This window comes from Podarcis pityusensis, assembly GCF_964106645.2.
Source record: "Podarcis pityusensis genome assembly, chromosome: 16".
NCBI lineage: Eukaryota > Metazoa > Chordata > Lepidosauria > Squamata > Lacertidae > Podarcis > Podarcis pityusensis.
In genome coordinates this window covers 19,933,078-19,949,955 of record NC_138041.1, presented here as the reverse complement: position 1 = coordinate 19,949,955, position 16,878 = coordinate 19,933,078, and the positions used below count along the sequence as shown (strand labels likewise).

At 46.2% G+C, this 16,878-nt stretch overlaps 1 protein-coding gene across 2 annotated transcripts; it reads left to right on the top strand.

The window, feature by feature from the left end:
* Positions 1-7,498: 7,498 nt before the first annotated feature.
* On the top strand, positions 7,499-15,098 carry LOC308465860 (peripheral-type benzodiazepine receptor-associated protein 1-like). Of its 2 annotated transcripts, none has more exons than XM_080986155.1 (2): positions 7,499-12,798; positions 14,947-15,098. In XM_080986155.1, the coding sequence occupies exons 1-2, from the start codon at positions 7,572-7,574 to the stop codon at positions 15,003-15,005; spliced, it is 5,286 nt and encodes a 1,761-aa protein (XP_080842281.1). In that variant the 5' UTR covers positions 7,499-7,571; the 3' UTR covers positions 15,006-15,098. The 2 variants fall into 2 exon arrangements, with proteins under 2 accessions (XP_080842281.1, XP_080842280.1); XM_080986154.1 differs by having other exon boundaries at positions 7,503-12,924.
* The last annotated feature ends 1,780 nt before the right edge of the window (positions 15,099-16,878 follow it).

Sequence of the window (16,878 nt, the reverse complement as noted above, 5' to 3'; positions counted from 1 at the left end):
AAACTGGGAGGGGTGGCTAACACCCCAGAGGACAGGATCACACTTCAAAACGACCTTGACAGATTAGAGAACTGGGCCAAAACAAACAAGATGAATTTTAACAGGGAGAAATGTAAAGTATTGCACTTGGGCAAAAAAAATGAGAGGCACAAATACAAGATGGGTGACACCTGGCTTGAGAGCAGTACATGTGAAAAGGATCTAGGAGTCTTGGTTGACCACAAACTTGACATGAGCCAACAGTGTGACGCGGCAGCTAAAAAAGCCAATGCAATTCTGGGCTGCATCAATAGGAGTATAGCATCTAGATCAAGGGAAGTAATAGTGCCACTGTATTCTGCTCTGGTCAGACCTCACCTGGAGTACTGTGTCCAGTTCTGGGCACCACAGTTCAAGAAGGACACTGACAAACTGGAACGTGTCCAGAGGAGGGCAACCAAAATGGTCAAAGGCCTGGAAATGATGCCTTATGAGGAACGGCTAAGGGAGCTGGGCATGTTTAGCCTGGAGAAGAGGAGGTTAAGGGGTGATATGATAGCCATGTTCAAATATATAAAAGGATGTTACATAGAGGAGGGAGAAAGGTTGTTTTCTGCTGCTCCAGAGAAGCGGACACGGAGCAATGGATCCAAACTACAAGAAAGAAGATTCCACCTAAACATTAGGAAGAACTTCCTGACAGTAAGAGCTGTTTGACAGTGGAATTTGCTGCCAAGGAGTGTGGTGGAGTCTCCTTCTTTGGAGGTCTTTAAGCAGAGGCTTGACAACCATACGTCAGGAGTGCTCTGATGGTGTTTCCTGCTTGGCAGGGGGTTGGACTCGATGGCCCTTGTGGTCTCTTCCAACTCTATGATTCTATGATTCTATGATTCTACTGAAAAAAATAACAAAAAGTCACCAGGAATGGCTTCATGGAAAACCAAGTACAGAGTGGAAAGTGAGGCATAGGGCAATAGATGAAGAGGAGAAACACCCTCCTGGTGTTTTAAACCATCTTGTTGTACATGTTAAATCCACTTCAATTGTGCCATCTGAAGGGGCTGATATGTGATACAATAGGATCCACAAAATAGTAACAGCTTGAAAGTGGCCTTCCTTCCTTTCCTGCAGTTCCAGTTTTTTTCATAATCTATGGTTGCTAGTGCCTGCAAAAAGTTTTTGCTTTCTAGACAATTCCATTTTTAAGGATAGCTCTGTTGTATTAGGAGGCTTACCTCCAGCATTTCAAGCATTAGCTGATTTTAGAAGATAAATTTTATTGATTGCTTCCTATCAAGGAAAATTAAGTTCCCTCCCCTACATCTCCACAACATTAAAGTAGGGCAAATGTGTATAAAATCCAAAGCAAATAGACCTAGATCCAGGTAGGGGGAGGGATCCAGGTGAAATCATTTGATTATTATTATTTACTGAGTTTATATACCGCCCTATACTCAGGGCAGTTCACAGAACAAAATCAAAATATAAAAGCAGTATGTTCCATGTGCACAATGACTGCCTGTGGAGTATTTCCCCTCCCTGTGCCTCAGTGGTAGAACATCTGCTTTGCATGCAGAAGGTCTCAGGTTCAATCCTAGCACCTCCAAAAACCCCAAGTTCAACCCATGGCATCATCAGGCAGGGCTGGGAGAGACCCAGTCTGACATCCTGGAGAGCCACTGCTGGCCACTAATACACCAGGTATGCAGAAACTTTGGCAGGGCCAGTCCAATAAACTTTGGCACCTGCAGTGAACCACAAAATGGTGCCGCCACCACCAGGGAAAAAGGGGTGAGTGAAGATCTACATCGGGAACGAGGGGGAGAATCAAATCAAACTCATTCAGTGGTTGAAGTGGGAATCAAAGGCTGTTGTGGAGGGGAGGGGCCCACTCTGAATCATGTCAGGCAGGTCCAGAGCCCAGGAAAACCCAGAGGCAGACATTCCCTAGGGGTGGGAGACCAGCAGTGCCTCCTTTTCATCAAGAGGCCACTGTAGAGATGGCATGGGGGGAGGGGGGCTGCCAAGCAGGTGGCACCTCACCTTGCCTTGTGAATGGGCCAGCAATGACTTTTGGCCCTCCATATGTTGTTGAACTTCCATCAGCCCAGCAAGCAAGGCCAGGGGTGATGGGAGTTGTAGTTCCGCAACATCTGCAGGGCCACAGGTTCCCAGTAGCTGCTGTAGACAATACTCAACAGGACAGTGGTCTGACGTAACATGAGCAAAAGGTAAGATCTGAAATGAATTTGCCTTGGTCACTGCAGTTATGCAGATAGGAAACTAAAGGACAGTAATTTATCTGAGGCCACCCAAGAAGTCCATGGCAGAGGTGAATGTTTAGCAGGACTTTCTTTGCAAAGAAGAAAAACAATCACACACAAATTGCATTTTCATCTCACATCATGCCTTGCCTTTGAGAAACCAGTCGGCTGACAACCTCCTTCCTCTATAAAGGTCACTGATACTCTTTCTGAATAAATACGAAGCTGAACAAATCTAAACCTGCAGTTAGAAACATTGCCAGAGGAAATAATGATTACAAAGGGAAAGGGGGGGGGGGGAGAGGGAACAAATCCAGAACAGTTACTATTAAGCTTCTTAGCAAGACCTGAAAGAGAGACTATAGAATACTTTCTGTCTTGCAGACTTTGGAGCAGCGGTCTTTAATCTTCCACGGAGGGCTGACTTTAGGGAGCTGTTAATAACACGTGTAAGGAATATATCCCCAAAGGGTGCAGATTCTTTTCTGAGCAAACACAATTTAATGCTGCTGCTGAGGGACTGGGACCAAGTGATTACATTCCTGGAGGCTGCAAGTTCAAGTCTCGCTTAGAACCCGTTTTCATAGCCTGGCTTTTTGTCATGCCTTTGGGGAGCTTGCAAGTACAGAAGAGCACCAGACAAGCCTGGCTGAATCAGTCCAGTGGCCATGTAGTCCACGATCCTGTTCTCACAGCGGCCAACCAGATGCAAGGGCAGGCTGCGCAGGGTGTGGGAGAGGTGGCCACTGCTGGGCTTCTGTGAGCACCAAACTGACAAAGTAGGTCTGCTGAGAAGCTTCTAAGCTGAGGTCAAAATGAAATGGTATGCAGGAGATGGAAGGGAGGAGCTTTTTGCCTAAGGACATGAGAGGAGCCTGCTGGTTCAGGACAATGGCCCATCTAGTCCCGCATCCTGTTGCCAACAAGCAGGACCGGAGTATAACAGCACTCTTCCTTCCTGTGGTTACCAGCAACTGGTATTCAGAAGCATGGCTGCACCTACATTTTAAAACCCATTCAACAGGAGTAAAAGCCACTCCAATAGCAGCACCGAGCTACTGTGGCTAAGTGCCATTGATAGCGTTGTCACCCATGAATTTGTCTAATCCTCTTTTAAAGGCTTTCAAGTTGGTGGCCATCGCTGCCTCTTGTGGAAGCAAGTTCCACACTGCAACCTTTCCTCACAGGGGAGTTGCTCCACCCGCCTGATTATTTTGGTTGCCCATTTCTGAACCTTTTACAATTCTGCATGATGTGTGGACGGTATAAATCTAACACTAATGCACTATTATTGCATCAATGGCATGTTGCAAGCTATAGCCACAGCCCCCACCCCAAAAGCCCTCCACATATGCGCCAGTCTGGAGGGGTGGCAGGAGGTCCTGCTGTTCAAAGGGGAAAGGAATCCTAGCAATAGATAGAAGCTGTTGGGTGTGTCAAAGTCTCTTTTTGGGTTCCTGCCTACATCAATCAGCCTAGGGGTGGGGTGGGAATGTAATTACAATTAAGCTTAGGAGAAAAGGAATGTGTGAGACCGGGAGGAACTAGGAAGGCATCAGTGACCAGATCAATTAAGGGCAGATACCAATTTGCATAATAATTCCATTATCTGCTAACAACAATGGACACCTAGGACATCTAATCGAGGGCAGTAATTTTAATTTAATGGGGGAAATCTAGTACAATTCCCAGTCCCCCCCTCCATTCAATTAAATTAATGTGATGGGCTTTAATCGGTCTTAAGTACAGGGTGTGATTAACCGAACAGCTGCATCAATTATACATATATATTTTATCAAAGCTCTGGCAAATGGACTTGCCCTGCAGAGCACCTTCTCCTCTGTGCAGACATACAGTTATAATTCTATTTAAACAGCAACTCTCGGTTCAAAGGAGGCCAAAACGCTTCCCTTTGGGACTTTTAAGAAAAGAAAAGAAAAAAGCTTCCTAGCTTTTTCCTCAGATAACTTAATAGTCTTAAAGAAGAACAGGGAGACGAAAGAGCAGGAGGTACATTTTTGGCAGGATGCTTTCCTACCCACATGCCACCACTCACTATTGCTGGGTCCAAGGCTCTCTGCAGGAAAGAGAAAGGCAGAGGTTCCCTTTCCCAGCACTTGATGTAGGAAGACATCAAAAGCCACCATCCCCCCTGCCACCACCCATTAGGGCAATGGTTCTGAAACCTTTTTCCTCCAGGCCACTTTCTCAGAATAAAAAAATTGCTAATACCACTTTTTTTTACTGATAAGTTGGAAAAAAATATATTGATACATTGAAAAACAAAAATAACTTCTAGCGGTTCTTGATTCTGAAGATATCTATCAATATTCTGCAAATAAATAAATAAAAATTATACTATACTACACTGAATTGCTTAAACGTTTCTTTGTCCTTGAATCTTCCTGCCGCACCCTTTGAGAACCATGCATTGGTCTTCACGCCAAGTTCAGGCCTTGGCATGTTGTCTAAAAGATGGCTGAAAGTTCTTAAGACGTTTCACCATTTGCAACCTTTCGGACTATTTGTTGGGGGCATGGAAGGAAATAAACACATCTGCTCACAGCTGGACTTACACTTATTTATCCAGCTATTAACTATTAACTGGGGAAATCCCAAGCGACTCAGAGGGACTCATATAGTTTTCCCCAAGCCATGCCAATCAACACGAGGCTATCAGGTGGTGGAAGGGGAAGGGGCAAATGAAGTTGTAGGTCAGATGAAGGCTCTATAATGTGTTCCTTTCTTTGCAGTTGCCTCTCTTTCAATGAGTATTAAGGCAGAGAATATGAAACATATATGAAACATGGGATTGCTTAGGCAAGCCTACCCAGACATTAAATTTTCATTTGTAATTTATTATGTACATCTGGTTTTTATTCATATTTTGATAAATATTATTATGCCTGCTTTTTAAATTTTGATTTTATTTGTATTCTTTAACGTAGCATTTTCTACTGTTTCAAGGAAACTGCTTAGGGTTGTTTATTTGTTTTAATTAAGTGGTCTATAAATCTGGTTAAATACAATGAAAACAAAAATATTTAAAGAAGAGTGTGCCATGAGCATGTGGGTTGGTGGTGGTGGGTTTTTCAGGTCAGTGTGTGTGTCCTGGTGGAGATCACCCATCTCCCATTTTGTAGTTACTAGACAGGCTTTTCAGACCTGGCCAACTGGTGGGGGTGGGAGAAGAGGAATTAAAAAGGTGTGTGCGCATGTATAAGGCCTGATAAACAGGTACATGTTACACGTGCATCCCATCACATGGAATGCTAGGGTCATGCAATGTTAGGGTACTGGCTGATGGGACAAACAATGGTTGGAATCAGTCCATTTTTATTCACTTATTTGTTTGTATGCTGTTTTTTCAACTATAGCCACCCTCAAAGCAGTTCAGCTAACAACACAGGTATCTAGGCATGTGATAGTGCCTATCCTGAGTAGGGGAAGAGTTCTTCAGACACCTCCCTAGATGTTCCTGCTGCCACTGCTGGAGATACAATCAATCACCATATGTAGATTTGGCACAGGGTGCTGGATCACCAGCTCAATACATTCCACTTGCATGCAAAGTAAACTACTTGTGAACGGGTTGGCTTGGGTGGCTAAGTGGGATTCAAAGTGCTGGTTGCTACCTACAAGGACCTGAACAGTTTGGGACCAGGGTACCTGAATGCTACCTCCTCCTTTTTATGGCTCTTACATTTGTAGTGAATGGACTTGGTGTACTGTGGTTTACTGGTTCTATGAACGCTCTTTGCTGTTACTGTTTCATTAAGAACGTAAGAAGGGCCTGCTGGGTCAGGCCAGTGGCCCATCTTGTCCAGCATCCTGTTCTCACATTGGCCAACCAGAGGCCTGTGGGAAACTCTCAAACAAGATGCCAGCACAGGAGTCCCCTCTCCTCTTGTGGCTTCCAGGAACTGGTATTCGGAAGCATAACTGTTTCCAGCTGTGGAAGCAGAGCATAGCTATTGTGGCTAGTAACCATCGATATCCCTCTGCTCCAAAAATTTGTCCACTCTTTAAAGCCATCTAAGTTGGTCAGAACTGTTCTCCATGGCAGCAAGTTACATAGTTTAACTATGTGCTTTGAGAAATAGTACTCCCTTTTTTATATATAATTGATACTAATATCAGCACAGTCGTACCTTGGTTTTTGAACAGAATGCGTTCCGGAGGTACATTCGACTTCCGAAACGTTTGGAAACCAAGGTGCAGCTTCCGATTGGCTTCCGACTGCAAAGGTGCATGGAAGCCACCTTGGACATTCCAAAAAAAGTTCAAAAACCAGCTCACTTCCGGGTTTCAATCGGGAGCCAAAACGTATGAGTAGCAAGGCGTTCGACAACCAAGGTATGACTGTACATTGATATATTGTCCTAGTTTTTCCTCTGGGGCTCTTATTGGGTCAAGGGTCTACAAATTACAGATGCTTCTATAAATGAACATATACCAGAGAGGGAGATATGTGGAGAATTTACAGGTGAGTGAAGCACCTGGCAGCTATAAGGGAAACTACGTGACAATGCACCTTCCTGACATGCAATCCCTGCCTCCTTAGAACTCCACTGCCTACTTGGTTCAGGAAACTTGCTCCTTCCTTGCCCAGTTCCAGGCTGGTCTTATTCTGCCAGGTGGTTCCCTCTGCTTTGTGGGATATCTTAGGGAGAAGAAAAGGCTAAGGAGTAAATCCGGAGCGGAGTCCCTAAGCTGGTTGGATGGTGCCTTGTATGCTTCTTTCGCATGATTCCTGCAGCCACATCGATGCCAAATGTATTGCTCTGCTTTCTTTTGGATCTCAATGAACGAGGAGGCTCTTGTCGTCTGGGGAGCCCAGGACCCTCATTCACACTGCCCAGGCTAGGCATTGCTAATGCAACTGTTTTGACTTCACCCCCAGTGGTGCACTCCATTATTTCTCGAGGCAGCCGGGTGCCAACAGGCGATGCCAGCTTGAATCGATCACACAGCACGGTGCACATACACCATTTGAATGGCAGTGCCCACCAGCTGGGAGGGAGGGCAGCCCCCCTCCAATATTTTCTCGGGGCCCCCCAAAAAGGGACATTGGCTCCTAGGGATGCCAACAACTTCCCATCGCATCCAGGGGCCTAAGAGGACGCTTCTTCCTGGGCTGCATGGGAAAAGCCTGTGGAACTCACCGCGCGGGCAGGACCGGGGACAATAGCGCGCCCGCGCGAACGAGGGCGGGGGACCGAGAGACGCCTGGAACGTTCCACGCGCGGCGGTTGGCGACGGTTTGAACTTCCCCTCACGCGCCTTCGGCTCACACTGCCGGCCGCACCTGCCGGCCTTGGTCGCGCCATGACTAAAGACAGCCCCTCAGGGGGCGGCGGAGGCCCCGCTCTGTCTGCGCGCCATTCCCCGCGCAAGGCCGCGTCCCAAGCCCTTGGCGGCGCTCCTCCTGCCGCCCTGGGCAGCGGCGGCGTCTCCAGTGGGGCGCCTCCCGGTCCTCCTCCCCCTCCCCCGCCCTTCCCTCCTCCTGCGGGGCCTCCGCCCGCCTTCCACGAGGACCACCGCCGAGAGCTGGAGTCGCTTCGGGCGGAGCTGGAGGCGGAGCGGCTGCGCTCTCAGGAGTGCCGGCGCCGCTTCGCGCTGGAGTCGCGCGAGCTGCGCGAGGCGGCCGAGCGCGAGCGGCAGCTGCTGGCCGACCAGCTCCGCTCCAAGTGGGAGCAGCAGCGGGCGCGCGAGCTGCACCAGCTGCGCGAGGCCGGCGCCCGGCAGCGCGAGACCGAGATCCGGCAGCTGCTGCGCTGGAAGGAGGCGGAGCTGCGAGAGGCCCAGGAGCTGCTGCAGCGGGAGCGAGACGCCGCCATGCGACAGGCCCGCGACTTGCAGCGCCAGCTGGCCGAGGAGCTGGTCAGCCGAAGCAGCCGAGCTGGCAGTGGTGGTGGTGGAAGCAGCTCGGGTCTGAACGGCGAGTGCCGCGCCAAGCTGCAAGAAGTGCTGGGCAAGCTCCGCTGGGAGGTCGACGGCGACCAGGCCGCGCGCATCCGCCACCTCAAGGCCGAGCTGGAGCTGGAGAGGAGCCTCTTCCTCAAGTATATCCTGGAGCGCTTCGAGGGAGAGCATTCCCCGCTGGCGTCGTCGCACAAAGTCAGGCCGCCGCCTACGACACTGCCCAGCCACAGACTGGGCAAGAGCAGGCCCCGCTCCTTGGAGAGCCTCGTGGTCGCCTCCTGCGCCCCCGACAGCGGGACAGCCTCCAAGTCCCGCTCCCTGCACAGCAACCTGAGCCGATGCGAGCCTCACCCCCACCCCCACCATGCTCTGCTGGAAGGAGGGGGCCAAGCGGGTGGCGGCTGCGCCCCACAGCCGGAGGCCCAGAAGGCTGCGGCCACTGCTGCTTCCTTGGGGAAAGAGAAGGCCCCTCTGGAGGAAGGGGCCAAGGAAGAGGGGTCTGCGGATGCACCCCCGGAAGGGAAAACGTGCAGCTCAGGGTCTGCGGGAGAAGGCGCAACGCCTCCGGCAGGCCTGCAAAGCCAGCAGCAAGACTGGCTGTCAGGAGGCGGCTATGACCAGCTGGTGAAGCAGAACACGGACCTCTTGGATGCCCTGGGGGCCCTCGAGCAGCGGTGCACCCACCTGAAGGAGGAGAACGCCCTGCTGAGGAAGAGCAGCTTCCCGGAGATGCAGGACAAAGTGAAGCGGCTGAAGAGGAAGAACATGGAGCTGGCGGCCATCGCCAAGCGCCTGGAAGAGCGGGCCAAGAAGCTCCAGGAATCCGGCCTCAAGGTTGGCGGCGCCCCAATCCCCTTAGCCTTGGCTTGCCCCGACACAGACCTGTACAAGAGCAGCTATGCTCGGCAGCGGGTGAAGGACCTGAGCGAACAAGCCAATGTTCTGCTGGCAAAGGACCAGCAGCTGGAAGCCTTGCAGAAGGAGTGCTGGGAGCTGCAGGCCAAACTGTCTTCAGGCACAGAGAATGCCTGTTTTCTCAACATCTGTGAGTTTGATCGTTTGCTGCGAGAGTCTCAGAGAGAAGTGCTGAGGCTGCAAAGACAGATCATGCTCAGGAACATCAGGGAATCTTTTCAGCTCTCCAAAATGGCCTCCAGTGCTCCTTCTTCAGCAGTTATCATCCCAGAAACATCAGCTGTGGGCACATGCTTAAAGGGCTTGCCTTTGCCAAAGGAGATGCCAGAAACATTGGACGCATTGGTGAAAGATGTGCAATCAGAAGCACCAGCTTTGGGGAACAGTGCTAAGAATGATGAAAACAGCATTTCAACATTGGGTTCGGATGCTGAGCATTCCTTGCAGACTTTGAAAAGGGAGCTGGCTGAAAAAGCTCAGGAGTGTAAAAACCTTCAATGTGAAGTGGAGGCGAAACAAAAGAGATGTGATTATTTGGAACTGCAGATCAGTGCAGCATTGAGTGAAAAGGCCAAGGTTGCAGAGGAGAACTCTCAGCTACATGAGAAGAACAAACAGATGGAAAAGATCCAGAGTGAAAATACCGAGATAAAAGTGAAGCTCATGCAGGCAACTGATGACTACAATTCTGCCGTGCAGTTGTCTAATGGACTGGAAATTAAAGTGGAGAGTTTGGAGCAAGTCATTAAGAACATGAAAGAGACGGCAGAAGGATGGCAACAGTTGGAATCTGAACATGAGAAAACTTTACTGGTGCTGCAAAAGAAAGAGGGAGAAATACAACAACTGCATCAGATGCAGACAGAGATAAAAAGAGAGCATGAGGAGGCAGTACAGCTGCTTGAAGCTCAAGTAAAAGAGCTGGAAAACCAGTATCACAGTCAGACCAAACACTTTAATCTCCTGACTGAAGAACTTGAGCAAGTTAAGACATCTGGGCTCTTAGAATCAGAATTATCCCATGCAACTTGCAATTCCCAAGCAATAATTTGCCCAGAAAAATGGGAACAATGTACTGGCCACAATCGCCATTGTAATAAAAGCATCAGTGATGAAGACTCTGCATCTGTGGGTTCTTCTGGCTTCCCCCAAAAACCTAAAGCATTAGAATCCCAGTCAAACTCATCTGCATCCGAATCCATACAGAACAGCTCTAAATCTTGCCTAAATCCCGAAGAAGATACAGCTGGTGAAACAGAAGACCTAGAGACAGATAAAGTTTCTATAAGCCAACAGCTAGAAAATCAAGGTCCTTCAAAACTTTCTGTCTTTTTGGCACGGTATAGCTATGACCCTTTTCACGGCCCTAATAAGAACCCTGAAGCAGAACTTCCACTGACAGCTGGGGAATATGTTTATATTTATGGAGGAATGGATGAGGATGGTTTCTATGAAGGGGAATTGATGGATGGTAGGAGGGGACTGATCCCCTCAAACTTAGTTGAAGAAGTTTCAGGGAATGATCTAATAAGTTTTGCCCCTTCAGAGCCAAATGATGTTTCTTATCATTCATACCGTGAAACAAGTTTCCCCTGCCAAAGTGCTAGTAGTGAAGACAAAAGCGACAGCCTTGATGAAGACATGTGTGTTAATCTGCTGTCTAACAGACGGGGAGGGGAGCTGTGTGATGACCAGGCAGCAGTGCTTTGTCCCCAGAACCTGACTCTTATCAAACAGTTTGCTAGGTCCATCCTTATAGGCTGGGACCCACCACACATGCTAGATAGCCAGGGCAAAGTGTACAGCTATAACATTTATGTCAATACAGATCTATGTTACAGTGTGAAGTATGGCAGTCAGATGAAAGCAGTGATTGAGAACCTAGATTTAGAGCTGCGTTCTTATCGCATCTCAGTTCAAAGTGTGACAGACAAAGGAAATTCCGATAAGATGCAATGCACTTTCCTTGTAGGAAACAGTTTCCATATTGCACCGGCACTCCTGGAGCTTTGGAGCATTACTGCAACGTCAGCAAAAATTACTTGGTTGCCAAGCAACAGTAACTACACTCATGCAGTGTACCTTAATGAGATGGAATATGATGTCACAAAGACAGGGGTATATTGGTATACTTTCCAGAATCTTAGCCCCAGCACTCAGTACACTGTAAAAGTGGAAACACTGCCTCCTAAAGAAGTGTTGATGTTTCCTCAAGGGGATCTGGAGCAGAAATCAGCAGCAATTATGTTCACTACTCCACCAGCAGGACCGCCTCATGCTCCCCTCGATGTCCAAGTACAACCTAGTTCTTCTGCAGAGTTCCTAATTGTTAGCTGGTTGCCAGTAACAATTGATGCAGCAGGATCATCCAATGGAGTAAAAGTCACTGGCTATGCAATTTATATCAATGGACAGAAAGTCACAGAAGTTGCATCACCGACAGCTGGAAGTATATCATTAGCAATGTCTCAGCTAAATATGTTCCAAGGGTCTTGGAAGGTCTCTGTGAGAACTGTGTCCCCCTTTGGGGAATCTGAGGATTCTGTGCCAGCTTTAATTCCATCCGCTCATTTGGAAATTCCTAATTCTTTAATGTCAAAGTTCTTTTCCCCCAGTCATGCCTCTGAGATGACTTTCAAAGAATTCTTAGAGTTTGAAGATGGGCACATCTCTGCCACAACCAGTATGTCCTCATCTGTCTTCTCCCACATGTGCCTGGCTGGTGCAGACACCGATTTCAGCATTCACTTCATGTCTGATTACAAAGAAGAAGCAGTTTCTGTGCCAGTAAATGTTTCTCAGAATCGTATGACCTCTTCTGCACTGACAACTTCACACGATGCAAGAAATAAAGACAAGGGTGATTCTATTCTACACACGTCTGTTAGAAAGCACTCCTCAGAACATGTTTTTCCTACTTCAAAGTACGAAGGACTAGCCAGCGCCGCATTGCCAGTATTTACTGGAGACACTGGAAGAGAAATTTCAGAAGATCATCCTCTGACTAAAACGATTGTAGGTAAGAATCAGCCAGACAACAGCAAAATCAAGGTGTATACAATGGCCGAACATACCAATGCCAAAGATTCATCTTTTCAATGCCATATTGACATTATGGGTGCAACCACTGTTTCTTCCACAGAGTTTGAACTAGAGAAGGGCAATTGCAGAGGCGCAGGAATGCGCAACTTCTGTCTTCAGGAAGAGCTGGGTCATCTTTCTGAAAAGAACCACATAAAGAAGGTTAAGCAGTTATGCAAAGAACTCTCCAACTTGAGTGTGTCTGATGCTGAAATAAAGGAAGAGCAAGTATCAAGAACTAAAAGCTGGAAGACTCCTCTTGGTGACCATAACCATATTTCAGATCTTTCAGATATTGAGGAAGAGGAAAACCAGTTGTGTAGGATGAACGTTTCTGGACGAGAAGACCATAAACCACAGGAGACGCCAGTGTCCCTTGTAGAACTGGCAAAAGATAAAATTATAACCATGAGCCCCAGAACTGACCAAACAGTGCCTAATTCAGGCCCTCAGAGCAGCTTTGTTTCAGGAGAAAGGGTTAATAATGACCCAACAAGGCTTTTTGTAGCACTTTTTGACTACGATCCCATAACTATGTCACCTAATTCTGACACAGCTGAGGAGGAGCTATCTTTTAAAGAGGGACAGATTCTGAAAGTGATTGGTCACCAAGATGCTGATGGTTTTTACCGAGGTGAATGTGAAGGAAAGAAAGGGTATATTCCCTGCAATTTGGTATCTGAAATGTACATTGAGAGTAAGGAAGTGAAAGAACATCTATTAAAGTCGAGTTACAGTAAAGATGAAAGCTTATGAGGAGGTTAGTGGCTCTAGTCAGCATAATAATCAACAGATCTGACCCCAAATCTTGCCAGTAGGATAATAAAACTAAACACCTACCACCTAAGGCTTTGGGATTATAATATCCTAAGCACCCAAGAAAAGGCTTGCTGAATGTGGGTGAAAAATTAGCTGCCATATAAAATATAAAATAGGGACGCGGGTGGCGCTGTGGTCTAAACCACTGAGTCTCTTGGGCTTGCCAATCAGAAGGTCGGCAGTTCGAATCCCTGAGACAGGGTGAGCTCCCGTTGCTGGGTCCCAGCTCCTGCCAACCTAGCAGTTTGAAAGCATGCCAAAAAATAGGTATCGCTCCGGCGGGAAGGTAAACAGCGTTTCCATGCGCTGCTCTGGTTTTGCCAGAAGCGGCTTGGTCATGCTGGCCACATGACGCGGAAAAACTGCGGACAAACGCTGGCTCCCTCGGCCTGTAAAGCGAGATGAGCGCCATAACCCCAGAGTTGTTTGTGACTAGACTTAACTGTCAGGGGTACTTTACCTTTTTTAAAATAGAGAATGCTATACGTTTGCACACAGATAGGGGAGAGACTTAATAAAAAGGCACCATAGATGTCTGGAAGCTGTTCCCTCTGAACAAAAAGAATCAGACTTGTTAGCCTTTAGAAAACCCTAGAAGATGAGCAATATACATAAAAAGTGTTTAGAATTGTATAGCAAGAGAACAACATTAGAACAATATTTTCAGTGTCAGAGATTCTTGCCCAAGAAGTATTTGGGGTGGGTGTAGTTCCAAGTCAACAGCATCTCTCTTATTACAGAATGGACAGTATCAATACCTCCCTAGTAAGCAAAATTACAGTATAATTCTAAGCATATTTATGTGAAAGCAAGTCTTTCTGTATTCACTGTGGCATAGACACAGGAGTCAGGCTTATTGACTTCAGTAGAACTTCTGTAATAGCATTCTGTAAGATGTCTGCATTTTGTAGAATTCCAACTACTTTACATTGCACTGAGCAGAGTCAGCATTTGAGCTGGAATCGTAAAACAAATGCTTCACCTGAATATTGATTGATGGCAAATTTTACTCCAGTAAGTGACTCACTGAAGATGTGTCCATACCCCACGTGGGAAATTTCCCCCAAGCAACAGCTACTTGATTCCTGATGCTTAAGCGCATAATTTGTTTTAGTTCACAACTGGAACAAATACTATGTCAGTGATCAAGTGAGTCTTTTTGTGGGTGTGCCCAGGAGCTGCATGCATGTACCAATAGCAGACTTGAGTTGAGTGATGATGAGGAAAAGAGCAGAAGCAACTCTGGAATAAATGTTTGTCATCTTGCACACTTCCTCTTGCTTCTGACTTGAGGTTTTTTCCTAGCCTCTTGAGCAGACTTCAGGGGGCCATGGGTGCTTCACCCCCCTTTGTGGGGACTGGGTCCCCACAAAGTCAATGAGCAAAGTTGAAGCCCTTCATCACGGGCACCCACAATCTTCAGCGTGAGATAGCCCCTATGTTCCTAGCCAAAACCAACTCTTGCTATATAGAATGCAGTTGCAAAGTTGCTCATACTTTAATACTAAAGCATTTTGTTCTTGCGTTCAAGCTTTCTAACTTCAGATTGGAATGTTCAACTTGCACATGTGTTTGAAGAAAAATGACTTGCTATTCTTCAAGTTAATGCTAGCTTTTCAGTGTAGGTGTTTGTTGGTGCTTGGTGATGTTGATCGCCCACCCTAAGAGCTTTGAGTTAAGGCCTTGCACCCCAGAAGCTTTTAGAAATAGTAATGACAATATATTAAATTAATGAGACATTTGCATGGATTTATACTTAAGTCTAGCTCTTCATTTTAGAACAATTGTTGATGCCAACCAATGAAAGTTACTTCTAGGATTTGCTTCGCTTTGTCTTCCATCTTATTTGTATTTTCCTTCTTCATTTATGTGTTTGAAGTAGCAGAACCATTTTATGTTTTTACTTTACTCTTGTACGCCTGTTACTCTACAAAGTTCTTAATTGTGCTTTTGTGTAATTTAGGCTCTAGCTACTGGATTGAGGAAAGAGTGATGCTGCTATTCGGATCGAAGCCATATTGACGGCGGATTTGGGAGCTACCTTTGAATACATTTCCTATTCTTATACTAAAACTCCTTATTTATTAAAATATTTGCAAAGTTTGTACCTTACAATCGCCATTGAATTTTCATTTTGTCTTTAATCAGCAAAAGTATTGCCATTTTTTGAGCTGTAAAGGTGGTATCTGTGGCAAAAAGTACATGGATTTATTTAAAGAACAAAAATAAAATATTTTTGTGTGTGTGTGTATATCACGCTCAACTTGTAGCAGCAGATCCCATGAGTGCAAAGCAGCCTTTCCACAGATGAGCATTCTTCAATCTAAATACAGCAGCATAATCAGAATGCAGGATCTCTGTTTATTTATTTATAATATTTATACTCCAGTCAAGATTGGCTCAAGGAATAGAGGAGAAATTCCCTTCAGATCACCATTAAAGGGGAATTTGCTTAGCTCGCACTTCAAATTCTACAAACCAAAATGCAGCTATTATTCAAAAGCCACACTTCCCTGAGTTATGAAATGCAGTTCTCTAGCCAAGTCATGTTTATCATAACCAAAAGAAAAAAGTATGTATTAGGGTAAAATGGTTATAAAATACATATGTTGATGGAAACAATATACAAAAATAGCATTATACTAGGGAATTTTGCTTGCAAAGTGTGTAATTGGGGAAGAATGTGTGTATTAGGTTAAATCCACACTAAATTGCTTATGAATTTTCATGAGGACTTCTTGAAAAAGAATTGCAAACTGATGTGGAAATAGGTAGAACTAAACTTAATATAGGGAAGATGAGAAGCCAGAATTAACAGAGTCACCCATCACTTGGCTCCTATGCATGTAAGAACAAATACCTAAAAAGGGGGTGTGGGGTGAACCAAGTCATGCAAATACAGTATCTGATAAATCATAGAAAACATGCATCCGTTTTACATATGGGAAGCACTGAGTCCAAGAACAGTTGAAAGTACTAGTACAATCATCCCAGAGTATAGACTGCAGGCAATCGTGAACAGTAGCCACCCTGTCTTCTGGGAACCCTTTCAGTGGCAGTTGAGGTAGAGGTAGGTGTGCCTTGAAAAGTGTTCAGAAGCTTCAGCTGGTCCAGAATGCTGCAGCCAGATTGCTGATGGTGGCTGGTTACAGGGAGCATTTTACTTCACTGGCTGCTGGTCTGTTTCAATTCAAAGTGCTGGTTATGATCGATAAAGCCCTCTGTGGCTTGGGCCCAGATTCCCTGCAAGATTGTATCTCCCTACATGAACCTGCCTGGGTGCTGAAATCCTCAGGTGAGCACCTTCCCATCGACATCAGAGGCACAATTGGTGGTAAAACTTCTCTGTGGCTGCTCACCCATTGTTGGATTACCTCCCGAGAGAGGCTAGACTGGCTCCCCCTTTGCTATCCTTTCAGCAGAAGGCTAAGACATTCCTGCTCACACAAGCCTTTGGACTGACCACTGGGCTGCTGTCAGGGCAAACTGCATTTTAACTGCTGGTTTTTAATTCATTTTAACTTTTTTTAAAATCTAGTTTGTTTTTACCACAGTGTGTTTTATAATGATGCATTTTAAAAGCTGGGACCTGCCTTGAATCCCAGTTTGGGGAGAAGACAGAATTTAAATACATTAAACAAATAAAAATATATAAAAGGGATTAGCCCTTTCGCACACTGGCCTGAAATCAACTTCAAGCTCCCATTAGACCCGTTGAACTTCCTAGTGACGCTAGAAATGTACATTCAAGCCTTTTTGCTTCTTTTTCACATTTATTCCACACAGCAGTTGTGGAAAGCCACAGAAATCCCATGATTTCATGACACAACCTAGAGGAAATGAAAGCCTGGCGCTGAGACAAGCAGGAGTGCGCTGTGTTGTGTTACAGGATCTC